Raw genomic sequence first — 16,035 nt, 5'->3', positions numbered from 1 at the left:
GGTCATAATGATTTGGCTCGTCAGTGTACGTGCAGACGAAACACTCACCCCTCCTTTTGGCTCCCGCCACCATCTCATTGTACTCCTGTCTGTGTCTTTGAGCTTCTTCCTCAGACTTAGCTGGCAGATTCCTGACACAGGGAATGATCAACAATCAGCTGAAACATATCAAACGTCTCTATAAAAGCAACAGAGAACTCTGACCATCCATGATATTTCAATATTATACAAGATTTATTTCTGGCCAGGCAGGCTGATTAGTTGAGAGGCGTTCTAACTTTTTTTCACAAACACCATCACTCCTACTAACGCTGACCCTTCTTACTCTGCCACAAACAGAAAACGGACGCTGTTAAGGTCACATCTGACCGACAGCCGATTTGGTCCGACTTTGAAGACGAGGCGACACTAAATTCCCAAACTGTCGTCGCCACTGAGCAGCTTTTCAGTCGGCAGCTGTGACAGAAGAACAGCTGAACAACCCGGAATCAGCCAGAAATGAACCCAACACCATTCGCCAAACTAAACGGGCTGTGAGAAGCTTTACAGACCGGCTGGAACAAAACAACATTAATACTGATCTGGAGAAACTGACCAAACTGAGCTGAACCTGATATTGGGTCAGTTTTACGGCTCAGTCTGATTTGGTCCGACTCTGAAGATCAGACCCGTCTGGCGAATGGTGTTGGGTTCATTTCTGGCTGATTCCAGGTTGTTCAGCTGTTCTTCTGTCACAGCTGCCGACTGAAAAGCTGCTCAGTGGAGACGACAGTCTGGGAATTTAGTGTAAGGAGCTGGAGAACGAACTGCCGGCTGAGCGGCGAGTGGGCGGAGCTCGTTACTCTGACGTAGCACCAAGCTGCTCGTTAAGGAGCTCTAATTAGGAGGAAGGAACTGAACATTAAAACATATTAAACGCCGCGTTCACGGCCAATTTATTCATTTCTTACTGTATTTATTTAACCGCTGTATTAAAGCAGTAGAGCACTCGAGGAGGGAGTTATCACCATTAACTGTGGCTGTGGTGATCTACGGCCACCAGATCACAGCTTCCACAGTCCCTCTTATATACAAAAGGAACAGCTTAAGCTTGTGGACGGGCTTTGGACAAAAAACGATTTCAGCAGAGAGGAGCACATTCTTTAAAGTGAAGAGAAGCCAAAGCCTCTTCAGAGTGAGAGACAGCATGTCTGTGTGAACGAGAGTGAACAAACATATCATACTGCGGTGTTACATTACAGCATATCCTGATGCACAACAGGAAAGCGGTCAGTTTGTTACTGCTTAATAGTTGCTTTTTAACTACACAACACATGGACTTTGTTTGGTAAACAACAAACACTGACCAACGACAAGCGGCTGACGTTTTGCTCCTTCTCACAGAAGAAAATCTGAAATCGTAAAACTCCCTGAAGTATATTTGGTACCAGCAACACACAGCGGGTAAATATCTGGCATTGTGGCAGCATGCAGTCGTGTCACTCTGCTATGTGGAAGCAGTGAATCATGGGAAATGTAGTTCCAGCCTGGAAACACTTACGCGGGCCTGTCCTCCAGAATGAGCGCAGTAGTAGACAAAGGCTCAAACTCCAGATTCTTCCGTCTCATTGGCTGTCGGGGGTGTGGCCCGGTCCCTGGTCCCGCCCTCGCCTCGCACTCCTTCAAAGAAAAGGGAGGAACCATTAAGAAGAAGAAGAAGAAGAAGAAAAAAAAAAGATGGAATGAAAAGAAAGCCAAAACAATGGAACAGCTGGTTTGAGGCTACAGAAGATCCACGTCTACACATGCCACAACCCAGCATGCGCTCGTCTGAGACGGAAGGAGGAAAGAGAGGGAGGAAAAAAATAAGGAAAAACAACACGACTGGCGAATGGGCATGTGTGTGGAGAGGCTATCAAATCTGATTTTTATATGCAGGACAGGTCAAAAAGTGAGGCATCTATTCAGGGTTTATCCTGAGATTTCACTGCTTTCCACATTTTAGAATAACAGTGAAATAACACATATGGAATTGCCACCATTAAAAATACTGACCTTCGGTCAAACAGAGCCGATCAGATCCACCTTAACTCGTCACAACGTACCTTTCCGTCACCATTCCACGTACGGCAGTACGCAAAAGCAATTTATGGAAAAAAAAAATCCCAGTCAAATTACACATTGTTGATTTTTGAGTGAAAATAATTCTCTCGCGTTCTCGTTTAACAAATTGGGGGAAAAAAAAACCCAAAATATCAAATGTGCCAAAACTTTTGCACATGTTTTACGCCGCCGCCCACCCCTCCATTATTACATTAAGCAAACAAACAGTAATCGTGCATTAAAATGTGCGGAAACATGTTCCCTGTAGAGTTTGGGTCCTTAGAAACTCAATGAATCCATATAAGGACCGGGCCAAACTTTTGCATACGACTGTGTGAACACTAAGCTGCGAAACCAGCCCTCTCCGAGTTTGTTACAGCAGTTTAGCCCCGCCCACTCACGCTGAAGTTATAAGAAGTGTTTCAGCTGCTTTTCAATGAGGACAGCCAATCAGAAAACACAACACCACGCATGCAAACTTTATAATATAAATAAAAATAAAAAAACGTTTGTTTTCAATATCAGGAAAAAAGTGGAAAATGTACGTCAACAAAAAATTACACTCTCAGCAACTTACATAAGTTATATAACTTATATCAACTTTGTCGTTATTTACTGCCCTTTGCTTTCATTATGGTTACCATTCTTTACAGGAGACTTCTTTCCACACCTCCAAAGTCTTAAAAGTTCAAGGTCATCGGAGGCGCATTTTAACGCACAACGACTGTGTCTTTGCAGAATTTCAGCAAATAAAGAGACAACGTGCACTAAAATGAGTAGAAAAATGCCCCCTTGTTCCTGTAGAAGACGTGCAAATGTGCTTCCATCTAGAGGGTCAACAAAAGGGAACTTGACTGGGGGGTCTCCAAAATGAACGATGACGTTTCAGGTGGTACACGAAACCGTACAAATGTCCTAACTGGACCTCAGGGTGAAAAGGGGTTTTGATGAACCATTTCTGGGGGACATTTGGGAGGAATTTCTTCTGAATTCAATTTCAGTGGTGGAAATTAATGACATACCCAGAAAAACGTTTTTCCCTCTCTTTATTTATCTGTACAACGGCCGCTCGTGTGCCCGGTCACAGGCAGCCTACATCTAAACACCAACATGCAAACAAGAAAGGAATAAATGCAAATCTGACTGAAGCACGTCGTCCTACTGTCTAAATACAGGCGATGAGTGGGTGATGGAGCACAGGCCGACTTCCCTTTCAAAACAACTCAGATGTAAATGGAACAATTTTCTGGATGTTTATCATTTGTGGCCCATTCTGTTCCAACAAACGAGCACAATTATTTAAACAGGCAAAAGCCTCAAAGATAAAGACCTGAACAGCAACCGTTTTTACACAGCTTGGAACGAAATCATGCCGTTTACAAGAAAAACAAGACACTTTCTTCAATGTATGCAAATGACTTCACACTAGGCCCAGTTTCCCATAAGCATCTTGCGCTGGTGTTACATGCTGAAACTTTTGTGCAATTTTAGCTGCTTGAAACCTACAAGACACTAAATTGCACTTGAGTTGCATAACATAAAGCATCCTGCAACTCATTTGAAACTCACTGCAACTTAGTGAAACAAGTTGCATGAAACAGCCAATCAAAACACAGGCAGTGCATCATGTGACCATAATCACGACACCGTTTTAAACAACTGATTTCACCGAATCGACAGACGACATTAAATTCATATTACATTTATGCAGTTTTCCACATTTCCCCCCAAATGCAGTCGTTCTTATGACTTATTGCACTGAAGCTACACAATATAAGCAATGGTAGTGTTTAAATCAGAAATTAGCAGAAATTATGCAAACAAATCCTCACATTTTCAGCCTAAACTTGAACCTCTTCAACTCCGTGGGACCACCGGTGGTTCCTAAACACACTTGGTCACGTTCTTCATAACGTTCATACTTCATAAGCTCCATTCAGAAGCTGGGCGTCGTGTGAGGCTGTAGCTCTTCTCTCCAGTCTAATAGACGGTGATGTCATTTTAAACCCTTATAATAAAAGAAGCTGAACTCTAAAAACTATTTTTATAAAAACAAACAAAGAGCTTCTAAGATTTCTGGCGATGTGTGTGTATCATAAAACACTTTCTGTTAATTTGATGGGATCTTTAAAAATAAATAAATGAATTAAAATGGACGTTTATTTCATGCAGTTACTGATTATTTGCCTTGAGATTTGGTCACATAAATTCAGATGGACAGACCAAGATACACCCTGGGGAATAAGAGGTTAATGAGGTTAAGGTTAATGGCCCAAATGTTAAAATGCCTCTAGAAGCCTCTAGAGCGAGATTTTGGGGTTCAAACACTACGGAAAACCCTTCTGATGAGGCATCTAAAAGGTAGGAGGGAAGAAACAAAGTGCTTCACACTATTTGAATTTTTTGGTTTGCTATGACTAGTCACTGCAGAAGGAAGTCAGATATCATCTCAGTATTTATCAGCCGCTACATCAGCGCATCTTTAGTTTTAATGGCTTTGCATAATGCATGCTCAGTATTAAAGTTACTTAAGAGAACTCAGAGGGAGGGTTTTATCACGAAATAACATTTAGTCACCGCAGATGTTCACAATATCACACAATCTCTAGTGTCTCTACTGCTATAATACAGCGGTTAAATAAATACAGTGGGAAATGAATAAACTGGCCGTGAAGGCGGCGTTTAATATGTTTTAATGTTCAGTTCCTTCCTCCTAATTATAGCTCCTTAACGAGCAGCTCGTTGCTACGTCAGAGTAACAAGCTCCGCCCACTCGCTGCTCAGCCGGCAGTTCGTTCTCCAGCTCCTTACACTAAATTCCCAAACTGTCGTCACCACTGAGCAGCTTTTCAGTCGGCAGCTGAGACAGAAGAACAGCTGAACAACCTGGAATCAGCCAGAAATGAACCCAACACCATTCGCCAGACGGGTCTGATCTTCAGAGTCGGACCAAATCAGACTGAGCCGTAAAACTGACCCAATATCAGGTTCAGCTCAGTTTGGTCAGTTTCTCCAGATCAGTATTGATGTTGTTTTGTTCCAGCCGGTCTGTAAAGCTTCTTACAGCCCGTTTAGTTTGACGAATGGTGTTGGGTTCATTTCTGGCGGATTCCAGGTTGTTCAGCTGTTCTTCTGTCACAGCTGCCGACTGAAAAGACAGTTTGGGAATTTATTCATTTCTTACTGTATTTATTTAACCGCTGTATTAAAGCAGTAGAGCACTCCAGGTCGTGTGCTGTGCTTCAGAGTGCCACATAACAACAAAACAACATATTAAATGCTAATTCTAGTCCTGAGTGACCCTTAAAGGGCTTGATGTAACATGGAAACATTGTTAATGCTTCTAAATGGACTGCCCACTCCGCAGTCTACAAGGCCCAAATACGGAAACCACGCTGCATAGACAGCCTGTTCGGAATTCAATGCTTCTGAAAGGTCACAAAAACCATCACACTCACAAACATCCGGCCGACAGCGCTGCCCATTTATATTGGAAGTTTTAAAGGGGGCCGTAGTCCAGGCTGCTCTCCGAATGAAGCACAATACAAGAGAGCCATTCGGATCATACATCCGATTATCTTAGAGGCACAGTAAGGAACAACAGCCTGTTTAATTTAACGGATAAAGACAGAGGCAGGAAATTGTCATGGAAAAAAGAAGTATGACTGCCTTTGGGACACTTTCCCACACAACCACAGAAGGTTTTACCAAATAAAACCGAGGACTTGCTATCTACATTTAACGTTGGCGCTCCAGTGCTAAAGAACTAAAACAGCAAATGTCAGAACTTTGACTATATTTGTTCGAAGTAGAAAAGAGTGCAAATTAGTTTTTTCCCCACCAAACTTAAAATTAGTTCAAGGGACTGAACCCCTCATTCCTAACAATGTGAAGACACCAAGAAGCAGAGCTGGACAGTAACTGAGTAAATGTAATTAGTTTCTGTACTTTAGTATTTTTGGTGTATCTGTACTGAAGTTTCTCCGTTCTGGACTTTCTCCTTTCACTCCACTACATTTCAGAGTCTAATATCCGACTTTTTCCTCCTACATTTTGAGAAATCTGTCGTTCCTTTTGGTTTCTGTGTGTATAAAAACATATGTCAAAACGAAAGAAGCGCAAAGCCAGAGCACCAATCAGGGCCCAGCGGTCACTTTGTTTAGAGCTGGTTTTGACCTGTTGGTCATACCGACCCAGTGCAGCACGCGGTTCAACGTCAGCGCAGCAGCGTAAAACTTTGGGAGAGTCTGTTCAACATAAATGATGAACTAACCTAACTTTGTGTAAATAGAGCTCAATATAGAAATATGTCCACATATGCAGTCGAGACTGACGCGGCTTTTTTCTGAATTTCTACAAACACCATTTCATTTTATAGTAAATGAGTTTGGGCTGGTTTATGTTTATGAACAGACGCCTACAGATCAACATAGTAAAGGAGCTCATCTGTGATCCTGAGTTTAAAGCCAGTTTTTATTCAACTTAAACTTGGAACTAAGTTGTAAATAAATCTGAAACTGAAACTTTGCTTGTGTGTAAAAAGTGATTTCAGAGCCACTCGGTTCTCCCTGATGGAAACTGTTTACCTTCAGTGTTTTGTGCTTCTGATCATTTTAATAGACGTCAGCGTCACTAATTAATGACGTTCTATTAAAAGACTGGTTTGCCAAGAGAGACGCTGGAGGACTTTCACCTGAAATGAGTTCATGAAGCCAGTCTGGTTATAAAAATGATAACAGGACCAGATCAGAGCCAGAATTACTCTTTTAGTACTTTTACTTTATACTTAAGTACATTTGAAGGGAAATACTTTAGTACTTTTACTCAAGTTTACCTTGAGTGTCTGCTTTAACTCAGGTGCATGGTTTGTGTACTTTGTCCATCACTGCCAAGAAGTGCTCAAGGTGGCGAGTTCTGAGTACTAAACACTTAAGAGAAAAACTGCAAACTTCTGCCCACAGCAAAAGGCTTGTATTGCTTGCTTATGCATGCACACAAAGAGAACTACACTACTTCTGCCTCTCTCTCGCAAGCAGGCCACAGCTGACAAAGCCAGCAGTCCTCAAGAAAGAGTCAAAGTGAAGAAAAGGAAAGAATAGACAGCATAAAAAAAGACACAGGAGAGAAAAAGAGCAGACTGCAATTCAGTATCACACAGAAAAGGCCTCGCCACTGCACTCGAGACTGCACGATACTCCTTATCCTCCACTCTTTATCTGCAAACAGTACTCATTCTCTAAACATCCATGTATGAACAATGCTGTGCAGGAGTCAGAGAGGCCACTTGTGTAACGAAGGAGAAAGTCAAAGGAAAACGTCTCTCAGGCTACAGTTTAAAAAAAGGTTTAAAAGCCACAGAAAAAAAAGGGATTCATAACAACCACCTGGAAGACCTGGTTGACACCAAAACTGCTCCCATCAGATAAACAGCACTGAAAGCTTTGATCTCTGAGAGAGAGGAGAAGATCAAGCTGCTTCAGATCTGAAAACATCCACAGGTGTTTCTGTCCATCCTCCCACTGTGAGGAGACGCCTCGGCGCTGAACTCTCAGAAGCAACGGTAGTAAACCGTCACTGGGGCAGCGCATCTCGTCACTGGGGTGGGACCCTCAAGGCTACATTTCGGTACCTTTAGGCTACGTTTACATTCCAAACCTCGATGCTCATCAGATTTTTTTACTCAAATCCGATCTCTCTGAGCTGAGATGACCCTCATGAGCTCCTCCTACTCAATAACGTCACGTGACTGAATCACTGCATCATCAGCACAAACTAACGAGCAGAACGAACCCTAATAATAATATTATTATTATTATTGTTATGTATTTTGGAAAAGTCATTGTTTCAACTTGGTCATTTTAATATTAAATATTTTCCATACTCAACTACATTTAATGCTACATATACCAATACATTAAATATCAAACAGAAAACTACAAGAATGGATTTGTGTCTGAGTTTTGCTTTGCCTCACTCACACCAACCGATTTAGCCATAAACTCAATGTAGTGTTACATTAAGGCCCAGTCCCACTTCACCCCTCGCCCCTACCTCTGAGCCCTCAGCCCTCTGTTTTTCTAGCAGTACGCTGAGATAGAGGGGTGGGGTGAAGTGTTGGGGCTACATGACCCTCCAAACGGAGGTTTTTCAGAGTCTCACACCAAACAGAGAGATATGAGAAAAACAGAGAAACCGGCGAGACGGAGAACAAGAGACCAAAGAAACCCACAAATGTGAGAATTTTCTCTGTTAAAAAATCACGATCACCACCGTTTTATCTTAGTTTAATGTGGTTTCAGTGGATTTTGGTCGTTTTTCTTCATAACAAGCTTAAAAATCACTAATAGCATGCTAACGTCTGGGTAGCTATCTAGCTAACTTTCCCGTTCCACCTTAAATAGTCCAGCAGTTCTGACACCTGAAGCTCCAGAATGTAACTGCTGCGCCATTTAAGGTGGAACGGGAAAATTCTAACAAGAACCTGGAGAATCTCTGACTTCAGCTTCACATCACTGAAGAATTAGGGGGGGTGATAATAAATAATAGCCCCCCTCTTTGAAGGCGTCTGATCCCTAAATGTAACTAAAGCCCAGCAGTGAGGAGCTGAACTTTCCCCTCCTCTGCTGTCCCTGCAGACGGGCAGGGTCGCCTACAGAGCGGCGCTAGTAGCTGATAATGAAGTGATGCTCTTTTATTTGAGGGTTTGTTCCGTTTCGTAGGGCGAGATTTCAACCACTGCCCTGTAACTCAGTTCTGAGGGGTTAGAGTGACACTGACAAGGGGAAAACAAGGGGTAGGGGTAAAAAGAAGAAATTGGACTGGGCCGTAGTCTTTAGGGGAGCCCAAGCTCAAAAGTTTGTTTTTATCCAACATTGAAAATCTGTCATTTTCTTCATCCTTGATGAGGTCAGGCATGACATGCTCAGCCCATCACACAAAGCATGTGTGTTCTTTGTCACACACACACACACACACACACACACACACACACACACACACACACACACACAGGCCACTTTATTGGGTACACCTGTTCAGTGGCTTGTTAACACAAATAGCTAATCGGCCAATCACACGGCCGCAGCTCACTGCATTCAGGCATGTAGAGGTGGTCAAGACAATTGCTGAAGTGCAGACCGAGCATCAGAACGGGGAAGAAAGGGGATTTAAGGGGCTTTGACCGTGGCATGGTTGTTGGTGCCAGACGGGCTGGTCTGAGTATTTCAGAAACTGCTGATCTACTGGGATTTTCACGCTCAACCATCTCTAGGGTTTACAGAGAACGGTCCGAAAAAGAGGAAATATCCAGTGAGCGGTCAGTTGTGTGGACGAAAATGCCTTGTTGATGTGAGAGGTCAGAGGAGAATGGGCAGACTGGTTCCAGATGATAGAAAGGCAACAGGAACTCAAATAACCAACCAGAATCTCTGAGGAACGTTTCCAACACCTTGTTGAAAGTGTGACACGAAGAATTAAAGCAGTTCTGAAGGCAAAAGGAGGTCCAGCCTTTTACTAGCAAGGCGTACCAGTGAGTGTGTGTGTGTGTTTGTATATACATATATGTACACACACACACACACACACACACACACACACACACACACACACGGTGGCAAAATCTGTTTTTTGGAAACAGCATTTTGCAACTGAGACATGAAACAAATTTAAAATAGCATGACCACTTGGCACCGATCTTGTGGAGGAATGACTTCTCTCTAACAAGATAAACAGAAACAGAGTAGAGACTTTTGTTTTTGTCCCACTTTTGGGTACAAGAAGTTGAAAAAAAGTACTGAACAGTGTGAGAACGGCTGAAAAATAGATTTTTTTTTAATATACTGAAAGCACAATTTACCAGAGGGCAATTTTCAAATCACAAGAGCTGCATTATTACATTTTTACTACATTATTAGTGGGAAAATCTAACCTAACAGCACACAGCTTGTCAACTGCCTGTAAAACCTCCATGCGTTGTGACATTACAACCACAACTTACTGGCTCTCCGGCACATTATATTCACAGGTCAAGCCTTAAGACAGAAGATGTTCTGGTCTTCTTAACAGAAACCCCTGAATTTATAGAAAATAACTGCAATTTAAAAATCACTGCATCATCGGCACAAACTAACGAGCTTCGCTGAGAAGATCATTAACTCTGATCTTCATTATTAGAGCCAGACGAAGGAGAAAAAGGTGAGAAGAGCTGCTTTTCCACCGTTTCCAGGCTTTAATATTTGTTTGGCGCTGTTGCCATGGTAACTCTGAATGAGGGTCACGTGGGATAAAAGCACATGAATTCCGATCTGAGTGCCGCAAATCGGATACGTATCCGATCTAAGACCACATATCAAAGTGACTCAGGTCGGATCTGAAAACACCAGATCTGAGTCACACCAGGGCAAAAAATCGGATGTGTGCCGCTTCAGCCTGATAATGTGAACGCAGCCTTAGTCAGAAAAATTGCAATTAGGTATTTTAGGTATCATAAGTGTGAGACGCAGTCCAAGGCCGTGTCTTAAAGGGATGGTTTGGCGAAAAACCAATCACCCACGACTTGTTCGGCGTACAAATTTTGCTTCTTCAGTTCAGAACTGGAGCGCCGAGCCTTACACTAGAACTCAGTTAGTCGCCCAAACAGCCCAAATCATTTCTTTAAAAACACACCCTCAAAACGTCTTTCAACCCTGACCAAACTGCATCCTATCTTCACCACGGTCACGCAAACGATGCGGTTTAGAACACAACCTGACTCACCATGAACTGCAAAACATGCTCAAAAGCTGAAGCAGCAGTCGCAGATGATCTGTAAATCTGTGAACACAGCTTAAAGCAAGTAAGAAACGATTTATAAACCCAGCTTACAGAGTGCTAAACTGCTAAAAGCTGCTGGAAAAAAGACATCAGAACAAAAGAAGGAGTGCTCACGTAGGATCAGTACTCATGCCAACAGAAGTTTCACGAAAAAGCTTTCAGGGATGTATTTTTACAGAAATTATTTCCGCTATTTCGGTGACTGAGCTCGAGCATTTGTTAGGAATGTCATTCTCATTAGCGCAAGGCCAAAAGCCACAGCCTGTGACCTGTTACACTTACTGCATTATAAACAGACGTGTTTCTGGGATGGATTATCACCACATGGGCTCAGGAACGCTCTGACTAACCGTTTTCAATAAAGACAGTTAGTCGCTGCATCAACTTACTCAGGTTTGGAAGCCATACATCAACAGTGGCCAGAAACGCTGCCAACTTCTCTGGGTTCGAGCTCAGACTGATGCCCAGTGGGAACGTTGACAGCAGTCAACATTGACTGTTTATAGAAATAATGGATGTCAGGTTCTCTGGGCTATAAAACACTGTTACCAGTATAAAGCTCAAAGGCCAGGGTCTGTCATGGTGTAGGGTTGGGAATCTTTAGGCACCTCACGCTTCAATTATGATTCAGAGGCTGCGATGCAATTATAAAACGATTATCTTCGCAACTTATTTTTCTATACAGGATTTCTATTTTCTTACTGTGTGAGGACGTGGTAGTTTTAAAGCAAAGTAGTTGGGATGGGGTGGGGGTGGGGGGGGGGGGGTCGCTGAGTCAGTAAAATGTTTGAGACTGGACGCTGAATCTCGGCTCCAAAGCGGGCAGCATATCACGAAAGCCCTGGATCTCAACGAATGAGAACTGGCGTGCAGACTGCAGATCACATAGCAACGAAGTCTCGCCTGGCTAGTAGCGAACGGAAAGACGGACACTTGGAGACGGATGGACTTATTCGCATTTATAAGCAGCGCAGATGCTTTTCTGGAATGTTGCATCTTCAATGAGAGACTCTCAAAAATTAAGTTGAGATACTTTTTTTTGATCCCACAAACGGGGAAATTCCACCTCCGCATTTAACCCATCCGTGAAGTGAAACACCACATACACACTAGTGAATACACACACACTAGGGGGCAGTGAGCACACTTGCCTGGAGCGGTGGGCAGCCCTATCCACGGCGCCCGGGGAGCAATTGCTCAAGGACACCTGAGTCATGGACTGTCAGCACTAGGGATCGAACCGGCAACATTCCGGTCACAGGGCCAGTTCCCTAACTTCCACGACTGCCCCTACAATGTTGTGAAGATGAACTCGCATCTTAGAATTTGCCCATTCCACCTTAAATGGTGCAGCAGTTGCATTCACCGCCTCAGGCAGTATTCAAGGTGCAACGGGAAGATTCGAATGAGAAGCGACTTTAGCCACATGAAGCTGTTCTTTTGCGCATGAGGGTCAGTTTAGGAGCTGATCTGCTCAGACTGACGTCCATACAGATCACATTTAAAAGATATTGTGAACAGACAAAGAAAAAAAATCGGATTTGGTGAGAAAACTGCTGGTTTCACAGGTCTTGGAGGAAGCCTGCGCTGCCTTCACCCTCCCAGCATTGGTAGTATCCTGTGATTGGGGGAGTCCTAACCAGTGGGTGGAATTGGAAACGACTAAATTGGGGAGAAAATCGGGCAAAACGTTAAATAAAAAAACAAAACATGGGACAAACTGAATACACCCTTCACTGCTTTTCGTTTTCCTTAGCGTTTCACATGCTGTCCCAACTGTTTTGAAAGTTGCATATTGCAAATCCTGTGAAATTGTTTTTGGCAAGATCGTGGCAAATACTGTGATATGAATTTCACTACATATCGCCCACCTCTAGAACTTCCATCGTCTTTTTTTTACAGGACAGGCGCTGCAACGGAGACTGGATGGAACTGAGGTGAGCGCTGCTGCTATGGCAACCGCAGGTTGACAGCAGGCTCCATATATAGTGGTTCCTGAGGGTAAACAACAGCAGGGCTGTTCAACAACCCGTCATCCTTCACAGCCTGAGAGTCTCAAATGACTCGTCTTCTTCGAAGCTGCTCACCACAACAAAGATAATGAGCTCTTATGAAGAGAACGCTAATTAGTTTAGCAACTAATGTAATTAACTAATGACACAGCAAGTGCTTCACAACCTTGCCACTGCCCTGCATGTTTTAGGGATATCCCCACTTTGAAATTCCCACTTTCGCTCAGAAACGGCTCGGCAGTTAGCTCGGATCATGTGTGTAAAGAGCGTGGAAAGACAGTGTAGTCCACTTAAGGTGCTGCCCAACTACAAAGCAAAAAAGACAGTGAGTCCGAACCTTTGATCCTTACAGAGAATGATATATGTGGCTTGTCAGCCTGCACTGCACAGACTGTGTCCCACCCAGTCAAACCTGCTTCAACGCATAAAAGGGCTTGATAATTAATTGATGCGGTTAATTTGATCTGGCAGCGCAGAGAAACGTGAAACTGGAGACGACAAAACACTGGCATAGATACCGAATCGCGGAGAACCTTATTCAAAACACTAACGATGGCACTAATTCCGTGCTGTGTAACTAACTGGCATGCCAAACTAATTCTTTTCTCCGAGTCTGTGGCTGGAAAAGATGCTGGAAAACCCAGGGAGTAAACTCTGAATCTTCCATTCCCAAAAAGACTTGAAAAGAACAAACTGTGCAGAAATAGATGAGCTACTGTCTCTGACTTCACATCTACAAGGTGGACAAAACAAGGTAGGACTGTCTAGTAGAGTGGACGGTGAGTGGACGGTGAGTGGACATGATGTTAAAAACTCCAGCAGCACTGCTGTGTCTGATCCACCCCCATCACGTCAGTGTTACTGCAGTGCTGAGAATGACCCACCACCCAAACAGTACCTGCTCTGTGAGGGTCCATGGGGGTCCTGACCACTGAAGAACAGGGTAACAGAGTATCAGAGAAACAGATGGACTACAGTCTGTAATTGTGGAGCTGATCAAATGGACAATGAGCGTAGAAACAAGGAGGTGGTCAGAATGTTATGGCCTGATCGGTGTAAATATGACATGATGTGCAGCAAATCAATCAGAAAGTTTTAATCATATCGTGATATTAAGATCTGTCCATACCTACTGCTACTTCTGCCCCAAAGCTTTCTCTTTCAGTAATCAATTCTTTATGTGCATGTGTGCAAGTTTGCCAGCAGGAATACAGAGGGACACCTGTGGATTGCGTGGAGTGAATCCCAAGCAGAGGAGTGCAGAAGCAGAAAGCTGCCTACAACAGCCTCTCAGTCAACACTGCCTTACAGAGAGGAGGGGGAACGGGCAGACAGCTGGTTAGACAGCAGCTGCAGCGCACACACACACACACACACACACACACACACACACAAACACCCCCACAGATCCCATACCGCTGTGTCTAAGCTGACACATCCAGTGACACACACTTTCCAGTGTTCTCAAACCCTCTCTTTCCCTCTTCTGTAGACCCCTTCAGCATTGAACTGCTATAGTGCCGTTATCTCTAGAGTCACTGTAGTACAGCAGTGCATGTTGACCAGAATATTATTTTTTCTTTTTTCCCTTTATTTTCTCAAAGGTTTATGGCTGCTAAGTCTTTAAGAGGGTTCTCAACTGCTACATATCTTCAGACCCATATAACCTTCAGAACCATGTAAGTTACAGCCCTTATGTAGACCCTATAACGGTTGCAACTTATATGGTTCTGAAGGTTTTCGGGAACTTCTAATGTGCGAGACTGCATTGCACAGACTTGCCTCATAGACTTGAGACTCGACTCTTTGGGCGGGCTGTAACCTGCTGTATGGTTCTGGAGTCTTTGAGAGGGTTCTGACCTGCTATATGGGTCTGGAGTCTTTGAGAGGGTTCTGACTTCCTGTATAAGTCGGGACTCTTTGAGATGGGTCTGACCTGCTATATGGGTCTGGAGTCTTTGAGAGGGTTCTGACTTCCTGTATAAGTCGGGACTCTTTGAGATGGGTCTGACCTGGTGTATGGTTCTGGAGTCTTTGAGAGGGTTCTGTCCTCGTGTATGGTTCAAGTCTTTGAAAAGGTTCTGACCTGTTGTATAAGTCTGGAGTCTTTGAGAGGGCTCTGACCTGCTATATGGTTCCGGAGTCTTTGAGAGGGTTCTGACCTGCTCTATAAGTCTCGAGTCTTTGAAAGGGTTCTGTCCTCCTGTATAAGCCAGGACTCTTTGAGATGGGTCTGACCTGGTGTATGGTTCTGGAGTCTGTGAGAGGGTTCTGACCTGCTCTACAAGTCTGGAGTCTTTGAAAGGGTTCTGACCTACTGTATAAGTCTGAAGTCTTTGAGAGGGTTCTGACCGCTTGTATGGTCCTGGAGTCTTTGAAAGGGTTCTGACCTGCTGTATGGTTCTGGAGTCTTTGAAAGGGCTCTGACCTGCTCTATGGTTCTGGAGTCTTTGAGAGGGTTCTAACCTCTTGCATGGTTCTGGAGTCTTTGAGAGGGCTCTGACCTGCTGTATGGTTCCTGAGTCTTTGAAAAAGTGTTCTGACCTGCTCTATAAGTCTGGAGTCGTTGAGAGGGCTCTGACTTGCTATATGGTTCCAGAGTCTTTGAAAGGGTTCTGACCTGCTGTATAAGTCTGGAGTCTTTGAGAGGGCTCTGACCTGCTATATGGTTCCGGAGTCTTTGAGAGGGTTCTGACCTGCTCTATAAGTCTCGAGTCTTTGAAAGGGTTCTGTCCTCCTGTATAAGCCAGGACTCTTTGAGATGGGTCTGACCTGGTGTATGGTTCTGGAGTCTGTGAGAGGGTTCTGACCTGCTCTACAAGTCTGGAGTCTTTGAAAGGGTTCTGACCTACTGTATAAGTCTGAAGTCTTTGAGAGGGTTCTGACCGCTTGTATGGTCCTGGAGTCTTTGAAAGGGTTCTGACCTGCTGTATGGTTCTGGAGTCTTTGAAAGGGCTCTGACCTGCTCTATGGTTCTGGAGTCTTTGAGAGGGTTCTAACCTCTTGCATGGTTCTGGAGTCTTTGAGAGGGCTCTGACCTGCTGTATGGTTCCTGAGTCTTTGAAAGTGTTCTGACCTGCTCTATAAGTCTGGAGTCGTTGAGAGGGCTCTGACTTGCTATATGGTTCCA

General features: G+C 43.9%; 1 protein-coding gene across 1 annotated transcript in view; it reads right to left on the bottom strand.

Moving 5' to 3' along the window:
• tbc1d12a (TBC1 domain family, member 12a) overlaps positions 1-16,035 on the bottom strand; it is a 36,769-nt gene that overhangs the window by 11,737 nt on the left and 8,997 nt on the right. Inside the window, exons 3-4 of the mRNA XM_017702574.2 lie at positions 1,541-1,659; positions 49-131 (exon numbers count right to left, since the gene is read on the bottom strand). Coding sequence (XP_017558063.1) covers positions 49-131; positions 1,541-1,659 — 202 coding nt within the window. The remainder of the gene's footprint in view (positions 1-48; positions 132-1,540; positions 1,660-16,035) is intronic.

Source organism: Pygocentrus nattereri, chromosome 10 (genome assembly GCF_015220715.1).
Source record: "Pygocentrus nattereri isolate fPygNat1 chromosome 10, fPygNat1.pri, whole genome shotgun sequence".
Classification (NCBI taxonomy): Eukaryota; Metazoa; Chordata; class Actinopteri; order Characiformes; family Serrasalmidae; genus Pygocentrus; species Pygocentrus nattereri.
The sequence above is the reverse complement of the archived record's forward strand: the minus strand, read 5'-3'. Positions and strand labels throughout refer to the sequence as shown.